General features: G+C 38.0%; 1 protein-coding gene across 1 annotated transcript in view; it reads left to right on the top strand.

The window, feature by feature from the left end:
* LOC121368327 overlaps nt 1–27,220 on the top strand; it is a 32,634-nt gene extending 5,414 nt beyond the window's left edge. Inside the window, exons 3-14 of the mRNA XM_041493010.1 lie at nt 4,869–4,923; nt 6,326–7,141; nt 8,649–8,883; nt 10,312–10,496; nt 11,525–11,581; nt 14,077–14,133; nt 15,779–15,861; nt 17,151–17,208; nt 18,858–18,948; nt 21,343–22,555; nt 24,579–24,634; nt 26,809–27,220. Coding sequence (XP_041348944.1) covers nt 6,383–7,141; nt 8,649–8,883; nt 10,312–10,496; nt 11,525–11,581; nt 14,077–14,133; nt 15,779–15,861; nt 17,151–17,208; nt 18,858–18,948; nt 21,343–22,555; nt 24,579–24,634; nt 26,809–26,864 — 2,850 coding nt within the window. The 5' untranslated portion in view covers nt 4,869–4,923; nt 6,326–6,382 and the 3' untranslated portion in view covers nt 26,865–27,220. The remainder of the gene's footprint in view (nt 1–4,868; nt 4,924–6,325; nt 7,142–8,648; nt 8,884–10,311; nt 10,497–11,524; nt 11,582–14,076; nt 14,134–15,778; nt 15,862–17,150; nt 17,209–18,857; nt 18,949–21,342; nt 22,556–24,578; nt 24,635–26,808) is intronic.
* Nucleotides 27,221–27,437: the final 217 nt, after the last annotated feature.

Here is a 27,437-nt window from a genome sequence, read left to right as displayed (position 1 = left end):
TTCAGTGGGGTCGAGTGATGTTCACTGATGAGTCCAGGTTTAGTCTCCAGTTCAACGACGGTCGGGTTCGTGTCTACAGACGTCCTGGGGAGCGCTTCGCTGACGTTAACGTTAGACAACGTCACCGGTTCGGTGGTGGCAGCGTCATGGTGTGGGGCGGCATCTCTATCCACCACAGGACCCCCCTCTATGTGGTGGATGGCAATCTGAATGGAATCCGATATCTGAATGAGATTATCCGGCCGTTGGTTCTCCCAGGCCTTCAGCAGATTGGCGGCGGGGCAGTTCTGCAGGATGACAATGCCATACCCCACCGCGCCAGGGTGGTAACGGACTTTCTCAGACAACAAGGATGGCCAGGATGGATTGGCCAGCATATTTGCCTGACTTGGCCCCAATAGAGCACGCCTGGGACGAATTAGGCAGGAGAGTTCGGGATAACCATGCCCCTCCCGCCAAACTTCATGATCTGGGTCAACTTCTTATGGCAGAGTGGCAGGCCATTCCCCAAGAGTTCTTCAGACGTCTGATCAACAGCATGAGGCAACGATGTGTCGAGTGTATTCGCGCCAGGGGTGGATTCACACACTATTAAACGAATGTTCTAATGTGTAAAATCCATGTTTGACAACCTTCAACTTTGACAGCATGTCATGTGACTTTCTTGTATACAGTGACGTTTATTTTATTTTTTTTGTAAATATGGAACAATAAATAAAAAATTTGGTGTAGTTTACATCATCAATCTAATACACTCTGAAACTTACTTGGTTATAAATTTTTGACCCTTAAATTCTTTTGAGTAGTATATATAATATAACTATTGTTATGATCCGAGATATAAACAGGAACAGAGAAAATATCGAATAAGAAGGATGAGAATCAGAAAAGGATTTAGAAGAAGAAGAAGAAAAAGAAGAAGAAGAAGAAAAAGAAGAAAAATACAAGACAGATATAGATGGCATAAGAAGAAGGAAAGAAGTTGTTTTGAATTAAATAAGACATGAAACCCTGCGATCTCCAAACAAGCCATGCACTAAATCAGTCATAATATATATTTCTACATGTATATATGTATACATTATATTTTCTTAATAATTAATTATATCTATATTACTATCACTCACTCATTAAAGAGGTTGAGCCATGGGTACCATTCTTTAATAAATTTTTCATAATGGCATTTTTAAAATAGAATATATCTTTCTATTTCAAATTGTTTGTGCTATATGTTTTTAATGGCAGTGATTTCTAAGCATTTTTTCTGTATTTTTGTACAGTAAATGTAGTATTTTATATTAATAATTAGCCAATTAAGAAAGTTATCTTTTTCATTATTTATGAAACCAAACATGATATTATTTTTATTAAAAGTAATTATATTCCCAGTCTTAGTTAATATCCAGGCTTGTACCGAATCCCATAAGTTTTTGGTCTCATTACACTCTACAAATAAATGTGATATGGTTTCAGGATAATTACTACATAAATTGCACATATTCGAATCGACGTAGCGAATCATATGTAAAAATATATTAGTAGCTAAAATTCTTTGAAATAATCTGTATTGGAACCATAATAAAGTTGAATCGTTCACACATTGGAAAGGTAGCAAATAGTACTGTTCCCAATCACTTGGTGTAAAAATAAATCCTTGATTCGTGTATTTAATTTGTGATTTTGGTGTTACTGATTTGAAGTTTATTATATCGTACATATCTTTACATCCTCGTTGGCTTTTTAACAATAGTTTTAGTTTAAATGGAAGAATGGGTTTATTTATTGTTGTGAAACTGTCATCTTTCAAAGTATCTAAATTTTTAAGGTATGATTTTACTGCTTTTACCAGTGAAACATAGTACAAGAAATTTGTTGTTGTATGATATATATTTATAAATTTACCATAAGACAATATATCACCTTGTTCATCGAATAGGTCACTTATGAAAATAATGCCGTGTAACCGATTTGTTGGTTATGTGGTATTTTTCAGTCGTATCTGATTCGGTTACTGCTCTGGTTTCGAAATATTAATTTACTGGAAGGTAAAATTGGTTGCTGATCAGAATGGATCATACTAAATGCCAGATGAATGGATCATACTCAAGGATGTTAAGTTATAATTCTAAAATATTTGGTCAGTAAATTTCAGTGCATTCAAATCTTATCAAACTGGGCTCACACTTTCATTCATCTTTCTCATATATCACCCTTTGCCTATCATTCTCATTATTTTAATTTCTCCCACTATTTCAGTCTGTTTCAGCCTTCTGTCAGTTTTCTCCTATTCTACCTGTCTCAACTTCATTCAGTCTGTGTACTTCCCTGCACCCACCTGGCATCCTCTGCCGCTAATAAAGCTGGTCTGACCCACTGCATTAAAGGTAGGGTCAACTCAAACAAGAGCCTTATGTGTTGGAAAGATGCATACCCGGACCACCAACACATTTAACAAATGAAAAACGCGTAATTTTAGAGTTAATAAAAAAACATGATTATTCCTGCTAACTGGGGGCAGCCATTTTGTTTCGTTTTTGTGACGTCCGGTGGTATAGCTTGGGGCGAAGTGACATCAGCTCCGTCCATCTTCTCTATGCACAGTGTAAACAAACGCTCTTATTTATGACAAGGCGCTTCTCTTTCATCAGCCTGACTTGTAAAACAACATAAATGACTTGATAGTATAATAAACTATTTAACTAAATATGTTTCAGGTTACATGTACATCAATAGAACGAAATGGAGTTATAGTATTTTTCTTTTAAAAAAAAAATCCAAAGAAAAAATGCATACTATTAGGCCTATTGGTAGGGCACGTTCGAGCAAAAACTACCACTCACGATACCAAAGTGATACTTTTCTTTTCTTTGGGACGACGTAATTGGTCAGTTTTGTGATTTTAGATGGGAAAGTCTACTTAATCATGGGTTTTACAGAATTACTTACAGTAATAAAGCAGGGTGGTTGGTAATGTCCATTACGATTTGAGGTCTATCCGTGCTGTTATCACACAATACCCTGTGATCTTCATAAAAGAGGCACATCTTTTTAGTGTGTCTAGACACAGTGTCTGGGAACTGTCTGAATATACACCTGCCAATCAGGAACCACAGAAAGGCCACGGAAAGAAAAAAACAATTAACCAAGAAAACACTCCGATTATTGTTTCAGTACGTGGGTTAATTTATGTAGGAAACATAAATTAATAGTTATTTCAACACTGACAATGGTGGTTTATTTTGTATTGAAAAATAATATATAATTGGTGCTGGCTTACTAGCATGGATATAATTACAGAATATTGCGATGCATCTGCAAAAATCAGGTATGTTTTGTTTCTTTAGTTCGAAGACTAATTCCTGACGTGACACATTAGGTATTACGTAACCACCAGCTTGCCAGTGGGCATATTCACTGGCATGGTACAAAATGGCTGTGCCCGTTATATATATAATAGCCGTCACATTTAACCGTTTTATTAATTAACTATACGATTATACTTGTTGATATTAAAGCAATAATGTGCGTTATATATCGTTGAATATGCATGCCAGGCCAAATGCCTTAATTGTCCCCTCCTTTAACTAATGACCGCTGGTAGTAGGGGGAGTATTTTAAGTGGTTACAAGTACCTCTTAAACAATGCCAGAAAACCACAGTCTAAGCTCACAGCTAAAGCTAATGGGAAATGGCAGGTGTGTGGCACGGATGGCCACAAGAGACTGGCACCTGTCACAGTTGGAGAGACAAGGTCTGGGATGTGGAGGTGGACAGTGAAACAAGTTGAAAGATAGGAGCTGCCAGGGGGCTCATTCACAAAAGTCTCTTAGGCTCTGCTAGACAACAAAGCATCCTCTTTGCAAGTCTTTTAGCATTGCACTGCGAAATCACAAAGTTGCGAGAGTTTAGTGAATTAGGCCCCTGATCCGTGTTGTTTTGTTTACATCTGATTTCTTACGGTAAGCTCTTTTGCCTCAGAATGTCATAGACAACTATGCATTGTGAACAGAAACTTGATCTCGAACGAAGTACGGGTTATGGGAAAACACCAAGATGAAACCAATATGAGACCTGAGTTTGCGACTTATTTCGAGGACTGTTTAATCCTGCAAACATATACAGGGTGTATACTACCAAATCAAATCCCATAGACGACAATAGTAACATATGTGGCTAAAACTCCTACCTGCAACGTATCAACCGACATAAACGCCACAGATATAAATACTACCACCCCTTACACTTAAAGTGAATCAGAAAAAAATGGGGGTCAAGCTGCTTGTTTCTGAGATAACGGGTAGCGTCTATGACTACCCTAGTTTTGCCTAAAATTCGAGTACTTTTTTTTTTACAGGTACCCCATACATGTTTCAAGCACAAGGCTACTTGACACATTGGTACTAGATGAAATAAAATTGCAATTTTTTTTTACCCAGATGAAACTATTATTTTTTACAACCAACACACTCACATTTATAACCAATCACAGGACTTGTGGTGTTCACTTCTCTATCAAAAGTTGGGTGCACCTCGAACTTTGACCCAGCCGGAAGTTATTTGGTTTAGTACTACCTACACACCCTACAAAAGAGATATAACCAACTATTAGTAGTGACATATCACCAAAACCATAATCAAATATAAGAGTTTAGTATGGTAAATTAATTGAGAAAATAGTTTTTTTTTGTGTGGAGTAGATGCATGGGTGTGGATGAAATGATTGAATAAAAACATGTTTAGTGGGCAGGATATAAATGTATAAATGTATGATTTCAAATATTGTCATATATTAGTTTGTAGCCCTATTTAATGCAAAGTAAATGCACAAAGCCACCAAACTGAAATAAAAATGAAATTTTGTTTTGCAGAGATGTATTCAGGCTGTTCTTTGGTTCACCTGATCAAAAAACATCCTATATTCAGGTTTGTTATTATTTCTCTTATGTTCGTTATCTAATCGGGCTGCTCAGTTATTTTAATTACATGAAAAAGATTGGGTTTCTTTTAATGCAACCTACCATTTTAATAGACAATCTGTTATTAAAAAAAAAAAAAAAAAAAAAAAAAAAAAAAAAAAAATGTTACATTCCAGGAAACAATATATTTTGTAGTCGCCTTATTGTTTTTAGCAGAATACAGAAGAACCGGGCAGCAACCTACCATATTTGATAATCAGTAATGTTCCCCTTGCAGGTGTTGAAAAATTATCTGTAAATACCCACTTACACATGTGGATTGACTTGGCCACCAGAGTATGAGTATAATCCAACAACTGTTCTAACCAATGTTCCACTACTTGTATATCTTTCTGTGGTTTAGTGCCAGGGCTAGCTCTGGCACTCGCCAAATTCGCCAGTTGCGAATTTTGAAAGTAGCTGGCGAATTTTATTTTAATTTGGCGAAATAATTGTATGTCAAAATTGACATTTTTTAGAAAGTAACTGACGATTTCTGCAATTTAAATAGACAATTTGGTGAAACATTTTGCTCACCCAGAGCTAGCCCTGAGTGCATATGAAAGATATTTCTGTCCCACACTCGACCTCTGGCCATGCCAGAGATTGGGTGGGGGAGAGACGTGCCTGAACCTTAATTGGATAGATCGAGGCATGGTAACAGATTTTACGATTACGATATGAAAGATCCTTCCTGGTAATGGTAAAAGAATAGCTAGTAACTTTTCTTTATGTGTGTCACAATTACTATATGTTACACACTTATATAGTTCCGTCCCATCATTCTATAAAAAAAAAAATTGTAAATAATTTCATTTTGGTTTGACGTAAGAAGAAAAGTAAGTGTTTTGGAAATAACAAAAAACTACTATTTTTGTGTGCAATGTACAAATCAGTCGGCTCAGAAATAAATAATTTGTAGTAGATTTCATAGTTTGAAAAAAAACGTTCCATGTGGGACAGATTATAGTAGCCATTATAGTTTTTTAAAATATGCTGAGTGTCATTAAAGCTTGGATCCTTTCCTTTTGAAAACTCCCAGTATTGTGCTTACCTAGAACACCGTCACCATTTGATCATACGTAGCACACCTATTATCTTATTGCTTGAAAGTTTTGTTGAATTGTTGATTTCAAAGTAAGTGAAACTTTGGCTCTATATCAAAGATCGTGGTATGTGCTATCCTGTCTGTGGGATGGTGCATAAAAAGATCCCTTGTTGCATTAGTGAAAATTTAGTGGGTTTCCTCTGATGACTACATGTCAGAATTACCAAATGTTGACATCCAGTAGCCGATGATTGATAAATCAATGTACTCTAGTGGTGTCGTTAAACAAAACAAACTTTTAAACTTTAACTTTAACTTTCAGGTTTACATTCTTAGTCCTGTGTACCTTCGGTTTGGTGGGTCTCTGTGCCGCTGTTTGATGAAGTGGATCAAAGCGGACTACATGGACCCTAGTGATGACAGCTATTGGACACCGCCAGGTCCGGCTGTAGAACAGACTGAGGACAAACACTCAGACGAACCTCCAAAACATTTGCTCTGTGAACAATGCATAGACTTGTGTGCAACATTGTATTTGCGTGAAAAATTTTATGGAGATGAGAGCGGTCCTAAGTTTCTTGAATTTTGGTCGCGTGGCGATCCCCGTTTCAACGACAGATGTAATCCCTTGTATAACCCTGTTGCTTTTTCTGACACAGATTGGAGAGATGACTGCGAGATAGAAGATTACCAGGAGTTTTTTTGTTATGTCAGAGCCAAATATGAAAGAGAGAAGGATATGTGTGTTAGATGTCTTGAATTGCAGAAGGAGGAAAAATCCACAAAGAAGCCTAAGAAGAAGAAGAAGAAGAAGAAGAAAAAATTAATGGATGTGAAAAATGAGCCTCAAGCTGGCGATGATGAAGTTGACGCCAGTCTTGTGAACTCGAAGGTTGCAGAGTCGGCGTGTGTTGTTGCAGAGTCGGCGTGTGTTGTTGCAGAGTCGGCGTGTGTTGTTGCAGGGAAAGGTGAAGGAAATAAAGAGAGGTGGCCATTTTCAAGTAATACAAAAAGAATGGAGAGTGTAGTGCACAGTATTATACCGGGCAAGAAAAATGCTAACAGCTTCAGTGTGGTACAGCTTGATGATATCTCAACTAAATGTTTCGAAACCACAATAACCATTGCCGGATCTAAGGTAACTGTCTCAGATAGCAACTATGCTACCAAAAATATACACCATTTAATGATCTGTCCCAGGCTGGGCCCCTGGCTATCCAGAGACGGGACCTGGGACAGACATGCTCGACACCTTCGTGGTATATGAGCATGATAAAATCATCCACCCCGCTCCATTTAATGCCTCTGAATAACATTAAAGAATAACATGTGTTTGATGACTTACAGGTCATTTACTTACAATTTTGAATATGTCGTTATTTTAATATTTGACCTATGGGCGTACAATTTTCACCGAATGTGGCAAATATCTATATAGTAATGTGTGTGAAATATTAAAATTACAGTCCCCATACTTTTTAAACAATTCCTTATTCAGTAGGGTTATAATTTTCTTTTGTGGGGCGAGGGTGGAGCCTCCCGATATACTGTTTATCGTTTCACAGAATTGAGTGTTTGTAATCAAATAGAAATTTTCTATTTACAAACTAACCATAACTCTGATTTAGTTTCTTATAGTGTTTAATATATATATATATATATATAGGTGCAGACCCTAGTTTCAAAATGGACACTAAGTTTAGTTAATCCACAAACATGTAAGTTAACACATTTGGATAACATTACAATAGAGTGAAAGAAGAGTCTGTGACGTTAAAACCAGAAAATATCCTTAAAAAAATAGACTAGAACTTAATCAATAACCGCTACTTCTCAGATGCATGTGCATTTTTAAAGATATGAATATATTTTGTGGTATTAGAAACCAGATGACCAGAAACACTTCAGTTCTACGGAAATGGATAATCTAAACAATAAAACTGGCCTCGGTGGTGTCGTGGTTAGGCCATCGGTCTACAGGCTGGTAGGTACTGGGTTCGGATCCCAGTCGAGGCATAGGATTTTTAATCCAGATACCGACTCCAAACCCCGAGTGAGTGCTCCGCAAGGCTCAATCGGTAGGTGTAAACCACTTGCACCGACCAGTGATCCATAACTGGTTCAGCAAAGGCCATGGTTTGTGCTATCCTGCCTGTGGGAAGCGCAAATAAAAGATCCCTTGCTGCTAATCGAAAGAGTAGCCCATGTAGTGGCGACAGTGGGTTTCCTCTCAAAATCTGTGTGGTCTTTAACCATATGTCTGACGCCATATAACTGTAAATAAAATGTGTTGAGTGCATCCTTAAATAAAACATTTCTTTCTTTCTAAACAATGAAATATAAGTAATGTTTTATTTCAGTGATCATAAATGTCTGTAATAGTGAAAAATATGCTGTAGTGTTTAAAAACTAGGGTCTGTCCCTTTAAGATAAGTGTTGTTTAATTTTTTCATATAAATATAAAAATGTGTGTGTGTTTGATGTGTAGGGACGGGCCATAGCCCAGTGGTAAAGTGCTGGCTTGATACATGATCGGTTTGGGATTGATCCCCGTTGGTGGGCCCATTGGGCTAGCTATTTCTCGTTCCAGCCAGTGCGCCACGACTGGATTAACTAATTTAAAAAAATGTTTGATGTGTTTGCAGCATGATTCATTTAGCAGTGACATGGATATGGATGACTTCGCTCCCCTGGCAATGTCGTCGGCCATTCTGAAGGCTAAGATCCCCAACCTACCTAGCAAGATGGAGCTGTGGCAAGGATCTCACTGCTGTATAGTTGTCCTTAACTACATGAGCGAGGAACCGGAAAACCCGACAAACTTCAACCTCAAAGTTTTGGGATCTAACAATAACACCGTCATGTCTATAATGTTTCAGTGTAAGATAATTTGAATGTGTTAGTCTTAGCTGGAGTTAAACCTACAAGTAGTCACTGTGCTGTTTCAGTGATAATAACAGACATGTGAGAGTTGCGTATGCGGAAACGAGTAAATGCGCTTTTCCATTTCGTCGAAAAAAAACCAAAAGATGATGTTCAATACTGTTGACCACACAAGATTCATTTGCATGTTTTCACGGTTTCAAGTTTATGATGTGTGCCTTATATTATAAGTTTTAACCAGTTTAGATTTGTTAGCATTGAATGCAATTTTTGGCAGTTCCATGGGTTACAAACAACAATTTTCCTTCCCCTTGAGCGGCCCTTGGACCCTGGCTGCAGTAAGCTTTTTTGTTCCAGCCACTCTCACATCCCTGTAATAACAAAAGTTTATAGGTTGTGATGATTGATTATGAATTCTTTAATTGGTATATTTGTTGTCAAAAAAATTAACTGCCCTGTTTACTATATCCGTATCTGAAGTTTGTTAACCAAATCCAGCATTTGTGTTACGTACATGAATATGAGTATGAGTGATTCAGCAAACATGTGACAACTAGATATTGTACTGGTAAATATTTTTGGCATCGGTGACAGTTTGTAAAAACATAGGCAGACATCGCCAGGATTTGAAAAAGGCAACCAACTCGACATCTATAGGTTATGGGAAAGGGGGGGTGGGGGGAGGGGGAGAGAATATAACTTTGTGAAAAAGCACTCAGCTGATACCTCAAAGACTGGTATGTGTATGGGAAAATATTTATAAGAGATCCCTTGCTGTTTCATCAGTGAGAATAGCCTTTGTGGAAGCAGGGTATTTCATGTCTTATAGTCGAAATAACGATATATTACACACCAAAGAGCCCTAATATTTAGTGCCTGTTAAAACGTGCTCCAACACGGTGTTCTTCAAACTCGTTTCAACTTTACATTATGAGTAGGTGAAGTGTTAAAAATCGTATCTTGCTTAGGGGTGACTATTGTGGTCAGTTTTACTATTGCAGTAGTATTGTGATAGTTAAAATACCATTGTGATAGTATTGCAATATTAATATTACTATTGCAATACTATTGTGAATTCTTAAATCGCTTGATAACAGTAATATGAATAGATATTTCGCAAAACAGGTGTGTGTGTGTGTAAGTGTAAGTACGTGTGTTAATGTTTGTATGTATGCCTGTGTTTATTTGTAATAATGTCAATAGGTAGTGAAATCGTATTTAATAAATTTAAAATATAAAGACCACACATTGTTGATGTTATGCTTTCACTGTGCATACTATCGAAACTATCGATAGTTGAGCACACAATTGAGATAGTTATCGATAGTTGAATTAACTATCGATGCATTGCTATCGAGACACTGGTTATTGCAACATATCAATAGTTCAGTGTATGTTACACCACTGATCTTGCTGTATTTTCAGTACTTCGTTATGTTGGCAAGCGCAAGCAGCGTCCCTGTCCCGGCTGGACGATGGTGGTTGATGACATACTGACGTGCATCATGCTGGAAGAAACTCACAAACACGAGCAGCTGGTCATCAGCATCCAGAGGGGATTTCACCCCGCCAGTTGCTTGTCCGATGAAGGCAGAACAACTTTGATTGAAGTGAGAACAATTGGGTCATTGCACACTCGCAGCATAATGTGAAATGTGTGCTTAATTTACAGTAAATTGTAGACATTATTAATCATATTACCAGTGTCGTGGTTAAGCCATTGAATTCACACACAAAATGTAGACACAACATCCAGATAAAGCAGATGTTAATACAAGGATGCAAAACAATCGATGGAATTGACATTTTGCTGGTTTACACAGAAATCTCATTACACGATTTGGACGGAGTCTATTATACTTTGCTCACTCTATTAACTTCACTGACCTTGGTGGTGTTGAGGTTACGCCATTGGACATGAGGCTGGTAGGTACAGGTTTCGCAGCCCGATACCGGCTCCCACCCAGAACGAGTTTGAACGACTCAATGGGTAGGTGTAAGACCACTAAACCCTCGTCTCTCTCACTAACCACTAACAACTAAAAACTAACGTACTGTCCTCGCCCAGATAGCTGAGGTGTGTGCAGAGTACAGCGTGCTTGAACCTTTATTGGATACAAGCACACAAATAAATTGAAATGAAATGATATGTTTTAAAATTGTTGTGGGTGTCCAATCTGTTCTGGGTACATATTTTATGAAGTGAAATCGGGTATGCTGAATTACATTTTACATTATGAGCTTTCAGAACTATCATTCCTATCCATGTTTTGGTACAAAAAACACATTAAATTTGGTATTTAATCAGTTAATAGGCAGATCAGTCTCATTTTTAAAAGGTATTTTGTTAAATGGGTATATTGTAATACGTTTGTTTATGTTTGTCTTTTCTGTGCCTTTTAGTTTGAGTTCAATACATTGGTCTTGGAATTTAACAAATGAGATTCAGAGGATAGCTGTTTGAATCAGTTGTAGATTAAAATCACTGGTTCTAATAACTTAACATTGGTGTCCATACATGTACGTTCAATTGATTTAACTCAAAAATGCATCATAAGATCTTTATGTAAAATGGATATGTGGTTTTGCTTTTTATATAATTAAATGAAATTCCTAATGCCTTGGTTTGTTGTTTCAGAATGTAGATGTTAAATGGATGAATGAGTCAACCGAAGATGGTGATGCTATGGTTGATGTAAGTGGTAGAAGGATTCAATTTTTTGTCAAATTGTCAGTGTTGATTGATCACAGTGTTTGCATCAAGTAGCAGCTTGATTATGTATTCAGTTCGCATCAAGAACAGTATGAATTTAATGTATTTGAGACAGTGCAAAACCTATACAGAAAACATCCAGCAGAAAAATATGTTAACCCCTCCTCCCCCCAATAATATACTCTTCAAAAAAAGAAACGCAAAAGGGTACAAATGGGTTATAACTCCGATTTTATGTTTCCTACCGGTTCATGCTTTGTGAATATAAGGTCATTGCATGTCCCAAACACATTCCCACGGTTACATTCAATAAAACGCAGCTACTGTACAATAAAGTTCCAAAATGTGAATATATAATGTGCAAACCATGTCACCACTGCACGTGCGTTGTCTGCACGTGCAACATGAACACCGACAGTATAAAAGTGCAGGGTGTTCGCTTGCCTGGCCTCTGTATCTGGCCGACAGTTGACAATCCAGGACATGCCACGTCTCAGTGAATCGCAGAGAAACAATGCCATCGGCCGACTAGACGCAGGCGAATCCAGAACGGCCGTTGCCAGGGCATTCCATGTGTCCCCAAGCACCATCTCCAGACTGTGGGACCGTTACCAGCAACATGGATCAACACGTGACCTCCCTAGATCCGGTCGACCACGGGTCACTACCCCCGGGCAGGACCGCTACATCCGGGTACGCCACCTTCGGGAACGATTGACTACTGCCACCTCCACAGCCGCAGCAATACCAGGTTTGCGCAGGATATCCGACCAGACCGTACGGAACCGCCTACGTGAGGTAGGAATTCGTGCCAGACGTCCAGTTCGAGGTGTCATCTTAACACCACAACACCGTCGACTCCGACTGCAGTGGTGTCAGATTCATCGACAATGGCCTCAACTGCGATGGAGACAGGTGTGGTTCAGTGACGAGTCCCGATTTCTGCTCCGACGTCATGATGGAAGATGTCGCGTGTATAGGCGTCGTGGTGAACGTTATGCGGCAAACTGCGTGCAGGAAGTGGACAGATTCGGCGAGGGTAGTGTCGAGTATTGGCTGATTGGAATTATAGTAATAGTTCAATATAATTTTTACAAAAGTGATGTATTATGCTGGAGATTAAAAATTACCCTTGTGTGTTTCAGTATTGTCTATATATATATATATATATATATATATATATATATATATATATATATATATATATATATATATACTGATGGCAAGAAATAAGGGATCACAAAAATAGTGGCAGTAAGTAGTGATTTCAAACAAAAGCCTCAATCCATTGTGTTAGCAGTTGACTGTCTTACTAAATTTGGTTTTTCTAATCCATGTGTTCCCTTGTTCTATTAGTATATGTTGGGAATAAATGTAATTTATTATGCATTACAAGAGGCTCTTCTAATAGAAATGTTATTCTTATGTGATATCGACAATACTGAAACACTCTCAGCATATAACCTCTGTATATCCAGAATTCTATTTTGTCCTCACAAGGACTGGAATATCATAAAAGCTGTGTTATGTGCTGTCCTGTTTGTAGAAAAGTGCATGTATTAAGATTGCTTACTGTTAATGGGAAAAAATGCAGGGATTGAAATAATTGGTCACCTGCAGGGCTCGTGCTGTCGGTAGCCAAATTAGCCATTGGCTAATTTTTACAAAAAAAGGCTAATTAGATTTTCAAGTGTCTAAAATTTTGGCTAAGCCATATTCTGTCTTCTGATGTGAACAAACGGTTACATAATCTATCAGACACCTCAAACATAATAATAATACCAAATATTCAATTAGCGTAATAGCGATCTCGCGACCGGTAACGAGAAATGGTGTCATCCAGAATACAGCGTAATGATGTTTGCTTATAGCGGTTATTAATTTTAACGTTATACATTCAACATGTATGAAAGCAAAGTCTGAAAGATCTGTAGCTTGTTATTTTAACTTTGTAATGTCTTTGAACCAAAGTAATGAAAACAGACCGACAATGCGTGTCAATTTGAATACGCATACTAGTTCAGGGCCGAAAGACATGTAGGCTATCCTATGTAAGGGCCTCTACGTATGTTCAATTTTAGACTTGCGAAACAGTGGTCCAGACACCAGTCTAATAATTGTCATGATGGTCTTAATAGTATATATTGTAAGCCTACGTGTCTGCGTTTGATATAAAATAATTGCTGTTGAATTTCAATTCAAACAGCGTGACTGGCGTATGCTTAAACATACGACTTGCAGTTACATTATAATATTCGCGTGTATTCGGTTCAAGTAGCCGCGAATACGAATACAAATATGATACAGGTCGCTGTTCGGTGCACCGAATATTTGAGTGTATCGTTACACCACTAATATAAATCACTTTCGAGTTGTTTGTATTGTAAAAAAATGTCAGTTTATGAAGATCACATTAATAATGTTAATGTTTATGATAATTATCTCAGTAAGAAGATTTCTTATATTTGTTTTTCTAGAGAATGACAAAGCAGGAATTAATCACAGTTCTAGAAGACATCTGTGAAGGAATTGCAGTAAGTAGAACTTTTATTTGTGTCCTTGACAATCTGTTCTCTATTCTTTGTTACATTTATCATTAAAAGTATGACCATGTCAACTTTCTTGAAATAGATATTCCTTATACAGAGCAAATGTATGCATTGTATGTTGATTGAAATATAAATAGACTACATTTGTGTATTTTTAATTAAAAATACATCTTTAGAGTTGTGCTGTGTGATAAAACAGTATATTTTAGAAACAAGATAATGTAATATGAATATGGCTCCTACATTCATATAGCAGTAAGTAACCATTCTGACATATTGGCTGAAACATTTATAAGAATGGCTACCAATGTGATGCTAAGAAAAGATGATTAAATATTTGATTCAGTCTGATAAATACATATTAACGAACTAACCACACAGATTAGGCAATTTTAAAATCATACCTAGGTACAGATGCGTTTTAATATATTATAAATAACGTTTAAAGAGAGGTGTTTTAATATATAATGTATGATGTTTTAACTGTCCCAACTCAAGAGGTCTATAGGTTTTGTCTCTTGTCTGTCTGTCTGCCTGTCTGTCTGCCTGTCTATCTGCCTCTCTATCTGGCTGTGTGTGTCTGTCTGTCTGTCTGTCTGTCTGTCTGTCTGCTTGCTGTCTGTCTGTGTCTGTCTGCCTGTCTGTCTGTCTGCCTATCTATCTGGCTGTATGTCTATCTGTCTGCCTGTCTGCCTGTCTGCCTGGCTGGCCTGTCTGCCTGTCTGTCTGCCTGCCTGTCTGCATGCCTGTCTGCATGCCTGTCTATCTGCCAGTCTGTCTGCCTGTCTGTCTGCCTGCCTGCCTGCCTGTCTGGCTGTCTGTCTGTCTATCTTTCTGTCTGTCTGCCTGCCTGCCTGTCTGTCTGTCTGTCTGCCTGTCTGCCTGTCTGCCTGTCTATCTGCTAGTCTGTCTATCTACCTGTCTGTCTGGCAGTCTGTCTGTCTGCCTGTCTGTCTGTCTGTCTGTCTGTCTGCCTGTCTATCTGCCAGTCTGTCTGTCTGCCTGTCTGTCTGCCTGTCTGTCTGTCTGCATGTCTGTCTGCCAGTCTGTCCTACATTATATAGCTTTTTCAGACTTTATTGCAATACCTCGCGATATGGAGCTGACATTCTGGAGATCACGTAGAGTTAAAGACCAGGCTCCGTATTCATAAACATACTTAAGTCAATGTATGATACCTAAATACATACTTAAAAGTACATAGATAAGTATCATACATTGAATTAAGTACATTTATGAATATGGAGCCTTGGCCCCGTTCCATGAAGCGATCTTAGCATTAAGATCACCTAAGTGCATAAGGTAGCTATGCACTTACGGTGATCTTAGGGCTAAGATCGCTTTGTGAATTAGGCCCCTGGGACTCTTCAACTTTGCGATATTGCAGTGCAGTGGTAAAAGGTTTGCAAAGATGACGTGAAGTTGCTTGAAAGAACTTTGTGTATTAGGTCTCAGGATTGAATTTCATGGGGATTTATTCAAGAGTCATAACTGTCATAAATGGAATCGATAAATTTCTTTGGATGGAGTTATGACCTTTGAACTTGGTAGGGGACATGTATTGCTTTAGCAGTACACTTGGACTTCTTTTTTGAATATATAACATGATATTTTTATGATGTTTGAACAGATGGATCTGGACGAGTTTGTGGTTATGAAGGATGGTACCATTATTCACATGAAGGCTGGAGGACCCCCAGTTATTGACATCAGGTACAGAACATCATCATGAAATAGAGTGTGTGTAAACCAGTGGTCTTGTTAATGAAGTTTGTTTCTATCTAAATACCACAAGATAGCAGTATAGAAGTTAAATTGTTTGTTCGTTTGTTCATTCGTTCGTTCGTTCATTCGTTCGTTCGTTCGTTCATTCATTTCAACTTATTTTCATGCTTATGTCCAATTGAGATCCAAACAAGCTATCCTGGGCACACACCTCGGCTATCTGGGCTGTCTTTCCAGGACAGTGGGTTAGTACTTAGTTGTTTTTGGTTAGTGAGAGAGAAGATGGTATAGTGGTCTTACACCTATCCATTGAGTTGTTAAAACTGACTATATCAAAAAGACCATTATGTCTGACATACAATAGCCGATGATTAATAAATCATTGTGCTCTAGTGGTGTCGTTAAACAAAAACAAAAAACAAATTCAAAAACAAGGGCAACATGTATCTAAGAATTAGCAGGGCTTGCACACGGGTCAGTGTTGTAAATAGCAGGCTGTATTTGTTGACTTGCTGGTGCATAATGTAGCTCAGTTTTTAAAGCATGTGACTCAGAGGGCTGGGTCTGGAATTGAACATCTTGGTGTACTCACTGGCATATTTTGTTAGATGCGCCTAAACCCTGTGTAGACGGAATCCATTGTAATTTGTACATTATCCAGATTAAAGCATTTTAGTATATATATATATAAAAAAAAATATCTGATGTCCTTGCTAAACTAGTTAATCAAAAAAGGTCTGGATAAAGATTTTGCAATATGTTTAAAAACTGTTAATTTAGCGTGTTTTAGCTCAGTTGGTCGAATGCTCACTTGAGGTGCTTGCGTCACAGGATCGAACCACCTCAGTGGATCCATTCAGCAGATTGGGGTTTTTCTTGTTCCAATCCGTGCACAACAACTGGACAAAGGCCGTTGTATGTACTTTCCTGTCTGAGGGAGAGTGCAAATAAAAGATCCCTTGCTTCATTAGGAAAAATGTAGCGGGTTTTCTCTGATGACTACGAGTCAGAATGACCAAATGTTTGACATTCAGTAGTCGATGATTAATGAATCAATGTGCTCCAGTGGTGTCGCTAAACAAAAATAAACTTTAAACAGTCGGGCATATTTTGAGGGAAATGATGGGTCTATAAAACAGTAACTTGGTTACAAACATCTATGTTATGATGCATTTGATATCCGTATGTTCAATATATGTTAAATAGTATTGAAAGAATTTGGAAAACATGCAGTACTTATTTTATACTAAAACTGAATCTATATTATTTTATTTCAGAGGTTGCTCGGAGCGAGAGAAACACCTTTCAGATGGTTTGCCCATTGATTTCCGCACGGTATGTCTATGGCATTGGGTACAGTTGTAGTTAAATGTAACACTTGTTCTTGTTGTGTTGTATCAGTTATACTCTTGAGACACCATATTCGGTTTCCCTAATGCAAATCGGTGTGTTTTCCAGAAATGGATTCCAAGAGGTGTAACCATTGACACACTGACCACTGAAAGTGTTTTGAAAGCAGGCAGTTATGACACAACTGGATCTGTGTTGTTGCTTTTGTATGATGTCATATTATTATTATTATTATTATTATTTTATTTTATTTTTTATTATTCACCTTTCCCTGTTACAACAAAGTCATATTATTTATTAGTACCCAGGGGCGAGACATAGCTGTGTGGTAAAGCGCTTGCTTGATAGGCGGTTGGTCTAGGATCGATCCCCATCGGTTAGACCCGTTGGGCTATTTCTCGTTCCAGCCAGTGCACCAAAGGCCGTGGTATGTGCTATCCTGTGTGGGATGGTGCATATAAAAGATCCCTTGCTACTAATGGAAAAATGGAGTGGGTTTCCTCTCTAAGACTATATGTCAAATTACCAAATGTTTGACATCCAATAGCTTGATGCGTGGTCGGTTTGGGATCGATCCCCGTCAGTGGGACCATTGAGCTATTTCTCGCTCCAGCCAGTGCACCACGACTGGTACATCAAAGGCTGTGGTATGTGCTATCCTGTCTATGGGATGGTGCATATAAAAGATCCCTTGCTGCCAATCGAAAAGAGTAGCCCATGAAGTGGCGACGGCTGGTTTCCTCCTTCAATATCTGTGTGGTCCTTAACCATATGTCTTGCGCCATATAACTGTAAATAAAATGTGTTCAGTGCGTCGTTAAATAAAATATTTCCTTCCTTCCTTAGGTGATCTGAAAATAACCATACTGAATATGCTGGTTCTCTTCGAAGCTCTTTGGCTGTTTTGTATGTCGGTCATACCTGAATTAGTATCACGTCGAATTCTGAATATAAATACATTCCAGGAATGTTTGTATAACTACTAGTTTATAAAAGTCACTATTAGTATATAAAAACATCGACTATTGGTGTATAAAATCTCCCTCGTGTCAAACTGCTGGCCATGCCAGGGATGGGACCCAATGGAGATGTGCCTCAACCCTAGTGGATATAGGCATGGAGAACAAGTTTCAAGTTCAAGTATATAGAATGGAATGGAAATGTTTTATTTAACAACGCACTCAACACACTTTATTTACGGTTATATGGCATCAGACATATAGTTACGGACCACACAGATATTAAGAGAGGAAACCTGCTGTCGCCACTTCATGGGCTACTTCTTTTAATTAGCAGCAAGGGATCTTTTATATGCAACATCCCACAGACAGGATAACACATACCACGGCCTTTGATATACCAGTCGTTGCGCACTGGCTGGAGCGAGAAATAGCTCAATGGGGTCACCGACGAGGATCGATCCCAGACCGACCGCACATCACGCGAACGCTATACCACTAGGCTATACCACCGCCCTTTCAATTATATAAAAATTATTATTAGTGTATTTGAATAAAATCACTTTAAGTATATTAAAAAATCACTATTAGTATATTTAAATAAAAATCGGTTAATATAATTTAAAAATCAATATTCATATATAAAACATAATTGTTACTTATCTTCTTTTACAGCTTCTTACCAGCAGACAGGTTGAAGGGCCTATTTGGGACTTGATCTCATCCAATAGAGAAAATTATGACATCCTTCTCATGCATAAGAACAGTAAGACATAGTATTAAATCTCACCACCATAACAGATCAAAAATATTTTGTTACATTTAATGCATTTTTTTCAATAAATTTTTATTAAATATAATTGTTCCAGTCAATAATTATCAAAGCCAAATGAATGTTTGTTTTTAGTTTAGTTAAATTTGGAGAGTATCAAGTAACTGTAGTGAAATTTGGACATGATCTTTGTTTAAATTGACCGGCCTCGGTGGCGGCGTAGTAGGCCATCGGTCTACAGGCTGGTAGGTACTGGGTTCGTATCCCAGTCGAGGCATGGGATTTTTAACTCCAAACCCTGAGTGAGTGCTCTGCAAGGCTCAATGGGTAGGTGTAAACCACTTGCACCGACCAGTGATCCATAACTGGTTCAACAAAGGCCATGGTTTGTGCTATCCTGCCTGTGGGAAGCGCAAATAATAGATCCCTTGCTGCTAATCGGAAGAGTAGCCCATGTAGTGGCGACAGCGGGTTTCCTCTCAAAATCTGTGTGGTCCTTAACCATATGTCTGACGCCATATAACCGTAAATAAAATGTGTTGAGTGCGTCGTTAAATAAAACATTCTTTCTGTGGTAATATTTTCATTCCATAATGCTCTAAAATACATCTTAAACACAATATTCCAAACCCTCACCCTTGGCTGTCTATGTGCAGCAGGTACGGTCACTGTTATGACTTCCTTGGTTTCCTTGCATTTCATTTCTCGTTCCAGCCAGTGCTCCACAACTGGTGTAACAAAGGCCATGTACTATCCTGTCTGTGGGATGGTGTATATAAAAGATCCCTTGCTGCTAATCGAAAAGAGTAGTCCATGAAGTGGTGACAGTGGGTTTTCTCTCTCAATATCTATGTGGTCCTTAACCATATGTCTGATGCCATATAATCATAAAAATAATGTGTTGAGTGCGTCATTAAATAAAACATTTCTTTCTTTCTTTCTGTTTAAATTGTTGTAGTGGTCTCCCAGCTATCATTTTGATGCCATATAACCGTAACTAAAATGTGTTGTGTGCGTTGTTAAATAAAACAGTTCCTTCCTTCCCAGTTGTCGTTTTAATGATCTGTTTGACAGCGGCTAGATGCTATTGGTTTTGTGTGCTAAAACGTCGTTAACCATTCAGTCTGTTTTTAAACAATATGTTGTCTTCTCTTGTGGCTAATCATGGCAAATTGTGTGCATTTTGTATGTAACCACTAATTCGTTGTGATGTGCCGAGTTTTGATGTGCTTACACAGACAGTTCTGGTACTGGAATGAGACAGAAACCATATAGTAGTTGTTACTTGTCAGGCTTGGATTTAGCTCAGTCGGTGGAGTGCTTGCGTCACAGGATCGAATCACCTCGGTGGATCCATTCAGCTGATTGTTTTTTTTTTTTGTTTTCCTTCCAACCAGTGCACCACAACTGGTCAAAGGCCATGGTATGTGTTTTCCTGTCTGTGGGAAAGTGCATATAAAAGATCCCTTGCTGCATTAGGAAAAATGTAGCGGGTTTCCTCTGATGACTATGTGTCACAACTACCAAAAGCTGATGATTAATAAATCAATGTGCTCTAGTGGTGTTGTTAAACAAAGCAAACTTTATGTTACTTGTCAGTGCATGTACACACTATATGTATCAAACAATCCCACTGATACAGATTCATGAAACATTTACACATTTTGATTACTTGAAGACCAGAACTTGTTTTATGAATGAAAGAAAAAAAGAAAGACATGTTTTATTTAACGACGCACTCAACGTATTTTATTTACGGTTATATGGCATCAGACATTTGGTTAAGGACCACACAGATATTGAAAGAGGAAACCTTCTGTCGCCACTATATGGGCTACTCTTTCTGATTAGCAGCAAGGGATCTTTTATATGCACCATCCCACAGACGGGGTCGTACATATCTACGGCCTTTGATATACCAATCGTGATGCACTGGCTGGAACGAGAAATAGCTCAGTGGGCCCACCAACTCCCCCATCGATCCCATGTTTTATGAATGATGTAAATTTATAATAAAGAATTTTTTAGTTTTTTTGTGGAACAGTGTCATAAACTGTGCAACAATAATTTGCATAAGAACAGGCAATCAACCATTCAAAAGACCAGTAGTGACATTTACCAGAATGACAGGAAGGATACACCTGTATGGCTTGTCTCATAGAACGTACACACCAACCGTTTTCCCTATATAATACATAATTAAGTCTTTAGACTTTCTGGGGATGGTGCATATAAAAGATCCCTTGCTACTAATGGAAAAATGTAGTGGGTTTCGTCTGTAACCAAAATTACCCAATGGTTGACATCCAATAGCCACTGATTAATAAATCAATGTGCTCTAGTTGTGTCTTTAAACAAAAAAAAAAACTTTGTTTGATTGTATTTTAGATAAAGCTGCATTTGCCGACGTTTCCGCTACTAGTTCGAATATATGCGAGTACTTCAAAAAAGATAGCTATGCAGTTGTAGGGTACTCCAGCAAGGGACTTTGTACACTAGACAAAACTGGTCAGGAAGCAGAGTCCAGCGATCTGCTGAAGAAACAGATTGATAAGCATCAGGTTGTTGAAGAAAGTCTGCTGAAGAAACAGATTGATAAGCATCAGGTTGTTGAAGAAAGTCTGCTGAAGAAACAGATTGAGAAGCATCAGGTTGTTGAAGAAAGTAAAAGCAATACTGATGATGAATTTTGCATATCCTTGGCCAGTAGGAGAAAAGAAGCCACGCCTCGAAAGAAATCACCTGTTAAAATGGTTGGGCCTTTCATTGCCACTCCACGTGCCGGGCAGGAAAAGCGACTAGAAAAGCTGCAACAAATGAAGAAGAAAATTGTCACGATCCAACACATTCTTATCAGTGCATGCGAGAAGCCCGACGAACACGAGAAAGGCTGCACTTGCTGCGAGGTCAAGTTCACAATGCAGATTGAGAACGATGGCGACAGCTACACGGTAAAGCTCTTCCTGTCCGACTTGAGCCCGGGCATTGAGAGAACGTGTCGGAAGGACGAACTGAGTTCAACAATCAGGTCAACTCTCTGTGATCAGATCAACGAGCAGATGCCGTTCCTTGGGGTCGACAGAGTTGATGTCCAAGTGAAGGAGGACAAAAACGGAGGGCTCAAAATCAACCTCAACATGTTTGGCTATTCCAGAGAGCCCCCTGTGTTCAGTTTCTCTGGACCAGGAGCATGTGTACAGCAGAAGGCCAAACCGCACAGTAAAGGCAAAAAACAAACCTGCGTGATTACTTTCAAAACCAAGGTTTCAGATGTTCCATTTCCTGGCCAGCGTCTGCGTACCGAAGCATCCATTTTACCGGACCACAATACCACCCAGACTGTGTCTCAGGACAAAACCTCGGCTAATAGTCTGGTCGATGGTCACGACGTGACCACCACATTGAAAGAAAACGTGTGGAAGGTGAAGAAGGTGAAAGCAGCTGGTTGTGGCGTCCAGTTGGAGACGACTCCGTGTGCCAGCCCAGACGCTAACTGTGAGCGGAACCACTCGAGTGAGGGATCGGGGAAGAGAAAACTGCGAGTGTGTTCGAACTGTCGGTTAGAGGAGGACAAACCAAAACTCTTCAAAAAGTGTCAAAAGTTTGTATAATTATCAAACAGTGGTTTGACTTACTATTTTAGATGGAATCAAGTCTTTAAACATTCAGTTTTGATTGTATAACATTTTAAAATATAAATAGTCAAAGAATAATATAGATTGTACAAATTGTTTAGAAGCCAAAATAAGCCACTCCGATTCGCATCAAGGTTCGATCAGTTGAATATTAAAAGGGCTATACCAAAGTTGCATTTTGACCTAAATTACTTATTTTGATTTACAATCTTCCTTGGCCATAGAAATTACAACCAAATATTTTCAATTATAGGTAATTTTATTATTTATTTATTTGAAAATCTTTAGATAACCAACACCCTTATCGTGTACGTTTTCCATCCTTAATTCTTTGAGGGTGAAGTGGCTGCCATTTTGATAAATATGTTGCTTAGATTTGTTTGTTATTACTGCAAAATTCTTTAAGAAGCATGGTTTACGACCAGTGACAGCACAATTTTTACATTCTGTCATTAATAACACATTATATGCTTGATAGACTAATTATATATATATTTTTTTTTTTTTATTATAAATAAATGTGAAAATGACAAAAATAGCATTTGCAACCGTACACCTTTAAAGAAATGTGAAAACGACAAAAATAGCACTTGCAACCTTACACCTTTAAAGCACAGACTCTTAGTTTCAACCTGTGAAAATGGACACTATGTTTAGTTAGTCTACAAACCTGTAACACAGGAAAATGCCCTTAAAAATAGACTAGAGTTCGGTTCCATAACCGCATTTCAAGATAATAGAAACCCCAGAATAATAAAAAATACCTTAGCTGTACGGTAATGTTTGATTTCAGTTATCAAAAATTGGCTCTAATAGTGAAAAATATGCCATATTTTTTAAAAACTAGGGTTGGTCGCTTTAAGTGATGTGTTGTATGGTTGTTATGTATGCATGAGATTGTTGGGCTTGTGCAAGATAGTTCCTGCTTAATAGTTTTGTGTGTTGTTTATTGTCAAGAATCTGGGAAGATATACATGTAGTTTGAAGCTATTAAGGTCTCCACAAGTACTCGAGTACTCGGGCATGGGCGAGTCTAGCAGGACTCGAGTCCGTTAGCAGGACTCGAGTCCTGCTAGAAGTGAGACAGTTACATTCAGCTGTAACTAATGAAGAATACAAGTTACACGATAATTATATGATTGTGTGCTAGTTTCTCTTTTTAACCTGGCTATTGTCTGTCCCTTACAATACTGAACGTATCAATCAGTTTCTAAATGCAGTACAGTGGCATGATTTTACATTCGTATTCAGCGCTGGGATTAAGATGTATAATGCTATTTTATGTTATTCCTTGGTGTCATTATCATTTAGTGTAAATGTCGGGTACTCGTTTCCGGGTCGAGTTTGACCCTCGAGTACTCAAGTCCAATATTTTGGACTTGAGGAGGCTCTAGAAGGTATGTTGGATTTAAAAAAAAAAATTAATAGTCCAGTCAGATCTCTTTACAATAACTATCTTTGTCTCAAGGGCATTATGTTTACAATTTTAATCAATGGTTTTGTTCTGAATTTTTTTAACATTAGAGCTGGGCGGTATTGAAATTTGATTGGTATTTTTTGGGTGATTTACTTCGATATCGGTACAGTATTCGGTATTGACACGATACCGATATCGAGCGCTATTTTCGGTATACTTGGCTTTAAATGCATGCCTGTGTTATGGCTCACCTGCAAATTTCATCTAAATACAATTAAATTCCATACACAAGGCTCTCGTCTGATTTATACTAACCCATTTTGCGTTCGTCAGATATATTATTAGTGCTTTCCGGGAAATATTGTTCAGTACCGAAATTTCTGTATTTTCAAATTTGCTCGGTACGGTGGTATTGACATAATGCCGATACTGAACGGAATATACGGTATACTGCCCAGTTCTACTTAACATACAGTGTACAAAACAAACACAATATCTTCCATTCTTCTGGCATACATGGAAGATCGTGTTCATGGTTTGAAGTGTATTCACATCTTTATTTGTTTTTGTAGATGTAAACAAGAATCCATCAGAAATGCCAGATATTACTGTGGAAAAGAGTGTCAAGGTTGGTCCAGTTTTCTTATTCAGTGTCATTATCAGGTAGACAGATCAGCAGTTAATTAACTGTTACAAGCTGATCATTACAAAACTGTTGATAGCGCCTAACTGACTTCATGTAATAATAGAATCCATAGGTCATATTGATAGCTGCTTAACTGATTTCATGTAATATTAGAATCCATAGGTCATATTGATAGCCGCTTAACTGATTTCTTGTAATAATAGAATCTGTAGGTCATATTGATAGCTGCTTAACTGATTTCTTGTAATGATAGAATATATAGGTCATATGATAGCCGCTTAACTGATTTCATGTAATGATAGAATCAATAGGTCATATGATAGCCGCTTAACTGATTTCATGTAATGATAGAATCCATAGGTCATATTGATAGCCGCTTAACTGATTTCATGTAATGATAGAATCCATAGGTCATATGATAGCCGCTTTACTGATTTCATGTAATGATAGAATCCATAGGTCATTTGATAGCCGCTTAACTGATTTCATGTAATGATAGAATCCATAGGTCATATTGATAGCCGCTTAACTGATTTCATGTAATAATTGAATCCATAGGTCATGTTAAAGGGACACGCCCTAGTTTTTTTCACAAGTAAAATTGCACTTTACTTACCGTTTATTATTTAGAATATAAATTTCCATTCACCTGAAGTGTGTTTTGGTAATCCTGGTAATCCTGGTGTTTGTAATACCACAAAATGCATTTTTCGTATTTCATAAAATGCCACAGGCCTCTGAGAAAAAAACGTTGAGCAGACAAGGTCTAATCTACTTTTAGAGGGGATATTCCCATTTCAATGTCTCAGACGTTGGTATGCCACATGACCGTTATCATTTTGGTTCGGTTTGTTTTCTCGTGTACGGTTCGCGCAATCAACATCCGATTTGTTGTCGTTTGCTTGTTGTTCATTTGTGAGATTTTTCTTCACAGTTCGTGAACATTTTCAGTAACAATAAAGTTCAAACGAGTATCTCAATACAAAACGTTACAAACCCTTAAAACCAATAATTTTGCTAAGTCTTACGATATCTGGAGAGGGGATACAACCAGGACAGAACAGTTGGAACATGTCCAGGAGAGGTGAAAGGAATGCACCCCAAGTCTGTGCGCACTCTGAAATTTGTCGTGACGTAGGCATTGTTGTGCTTCGAGTGACATCTACCAGTGACATCAGAATACTAACTTTCAAAATTATTTCAAGCAATTGGGACATGAGGATTCCCATGGTATTTATCGATATAAAACCTGCTTTTTCACTCCATTTGATAAAAAACGTGATCTAAGTGTGTTACAGGTTTGTAGATTAACCAAATTATAATTTATTTTCGCTGGATGGAACTAGGGCGTGCGGCTTTAATAAAACATATTAAGTATTTAGCATTGACAAAAACAGGAGTACATATTGCCAAAAGCCCCACAAGATCTTCACATTAATGTATGCATCTAATGGATGTAATATGAGTGTTACAAGGTCAGGTCATAGATTTTAACATGCACTTTCAGATTAATGCATGCCTATCATGGGCGTAGGTGTCGAGTTTCTCCAGCTCCTCCATCCAGGACAGGGAAAGAATATGTTATGTATTTTGTGTGTGCGATATATGTTATGGATGGATGTAGCTATTGCTAATTTGTGTGAGATTTTTAGCCTTGAGAGAGCAGTTAATAATACCAATCTATATTCTGATTTACCGGCCTCGGTGGCGTCGTGGCAGGCCATCGGTCTACAGGCTGGTAGGTACTGGGTTCGGATCCCAGTCGAGGCATGGAATTTTTAATCCAGATACCGACTCCAAACCCTGAGTGGGTGCACCGCAAGGCTCAATGGGTAGGTGTAAACCACTTGCACCGACCAGTGATCCATAACTGGTTCAACAAAGGCCATGGTTTGTGCTATCCTGCCTGTGGGAAGCGCAAATAAAAGATCCCTTGCTGCCAATCGGAAGAGTAGCCCATTTAGTGGCGACAGCGGGTTTCCTCTCAAAATCTGTGTGGTCCTGAACCATATGTCTGACGCCATATAACCGTAAATAAAATGTGTTGAGTGCGTCGTTAAATAAAACACTTCTTTCTTTCTATTGCTAATTTGTGTGAGATTTTTAGCCTTGAGAGAGCAGTTAATAATACCAGTCTATATTCTGATTTGTTCCAGTCACCGACTGGATATCGAGACACAAACAGGAACATGTGGATGGAAGTTTGCTGTGAAGTTACCAGCAAAATGTACAAGAAGAGATAATTGTGAAGTTACCAGCAGCCCGTACAAGTAGAGTGAAGTGAAGTTACGGTCTCGGCAGATAACAAGAGTAGCGAAGAAATTTTGACTTTACAAGACAGTGCAACAACAACAACAACAACAAAAAAACCCATCAATCAACATTATGGACTGTTTCCGAAAATTTACTATAAACATTAAGTATAATTAGTTTAATGTATCAGAAACCGTTGTTTCATATCATTCCGTTACCTGTAAAACATTTAGTTTACAGTGGGAAGCAACAATAAAGCATCAAACAGTTTGGATGCTGGCTGTTAATCATGTTCAATAAAGACATTTAAATCTTTTTGGTTGTACGTCTTTAAAATTATTTTTTTAAAACCTGCATAATTACAAAAGTAAAAATGAGTAAAATGTTTCAGTAATGCAAGAAACAAACACGATGACCTATAGACACGGTAACTCATTCATGAAACAAATCAAAAACAAACCACAGGGAGGCATCAGTTACTGGATTTGAAAACCCATGTCAACATGGACATTGGCCAAATGTAATGCATTAA

The sequence above is a fragment of the Gigantopelta aegis genome, chromosome 3 (assembly GCF_016097555.1).
Source record: "Gigantopelta aegis isolate Gae_Host chromosome 3, Gae_host_genome, whole genome shotgun sequence".
In the NCBI taxonomy this organism is placed as follows: Eukaryota; Metazoa; Mollusca; class Gastropoda; order Neomphalida; family Peltospiridae; genus Gigantopelta; species Gigantopelta aegis.
The sequence above is the reverse complement of the archived record's forward strand: the minus strand, read 5'-3'. Positions and strand labels throughout refer to the sequence as shown.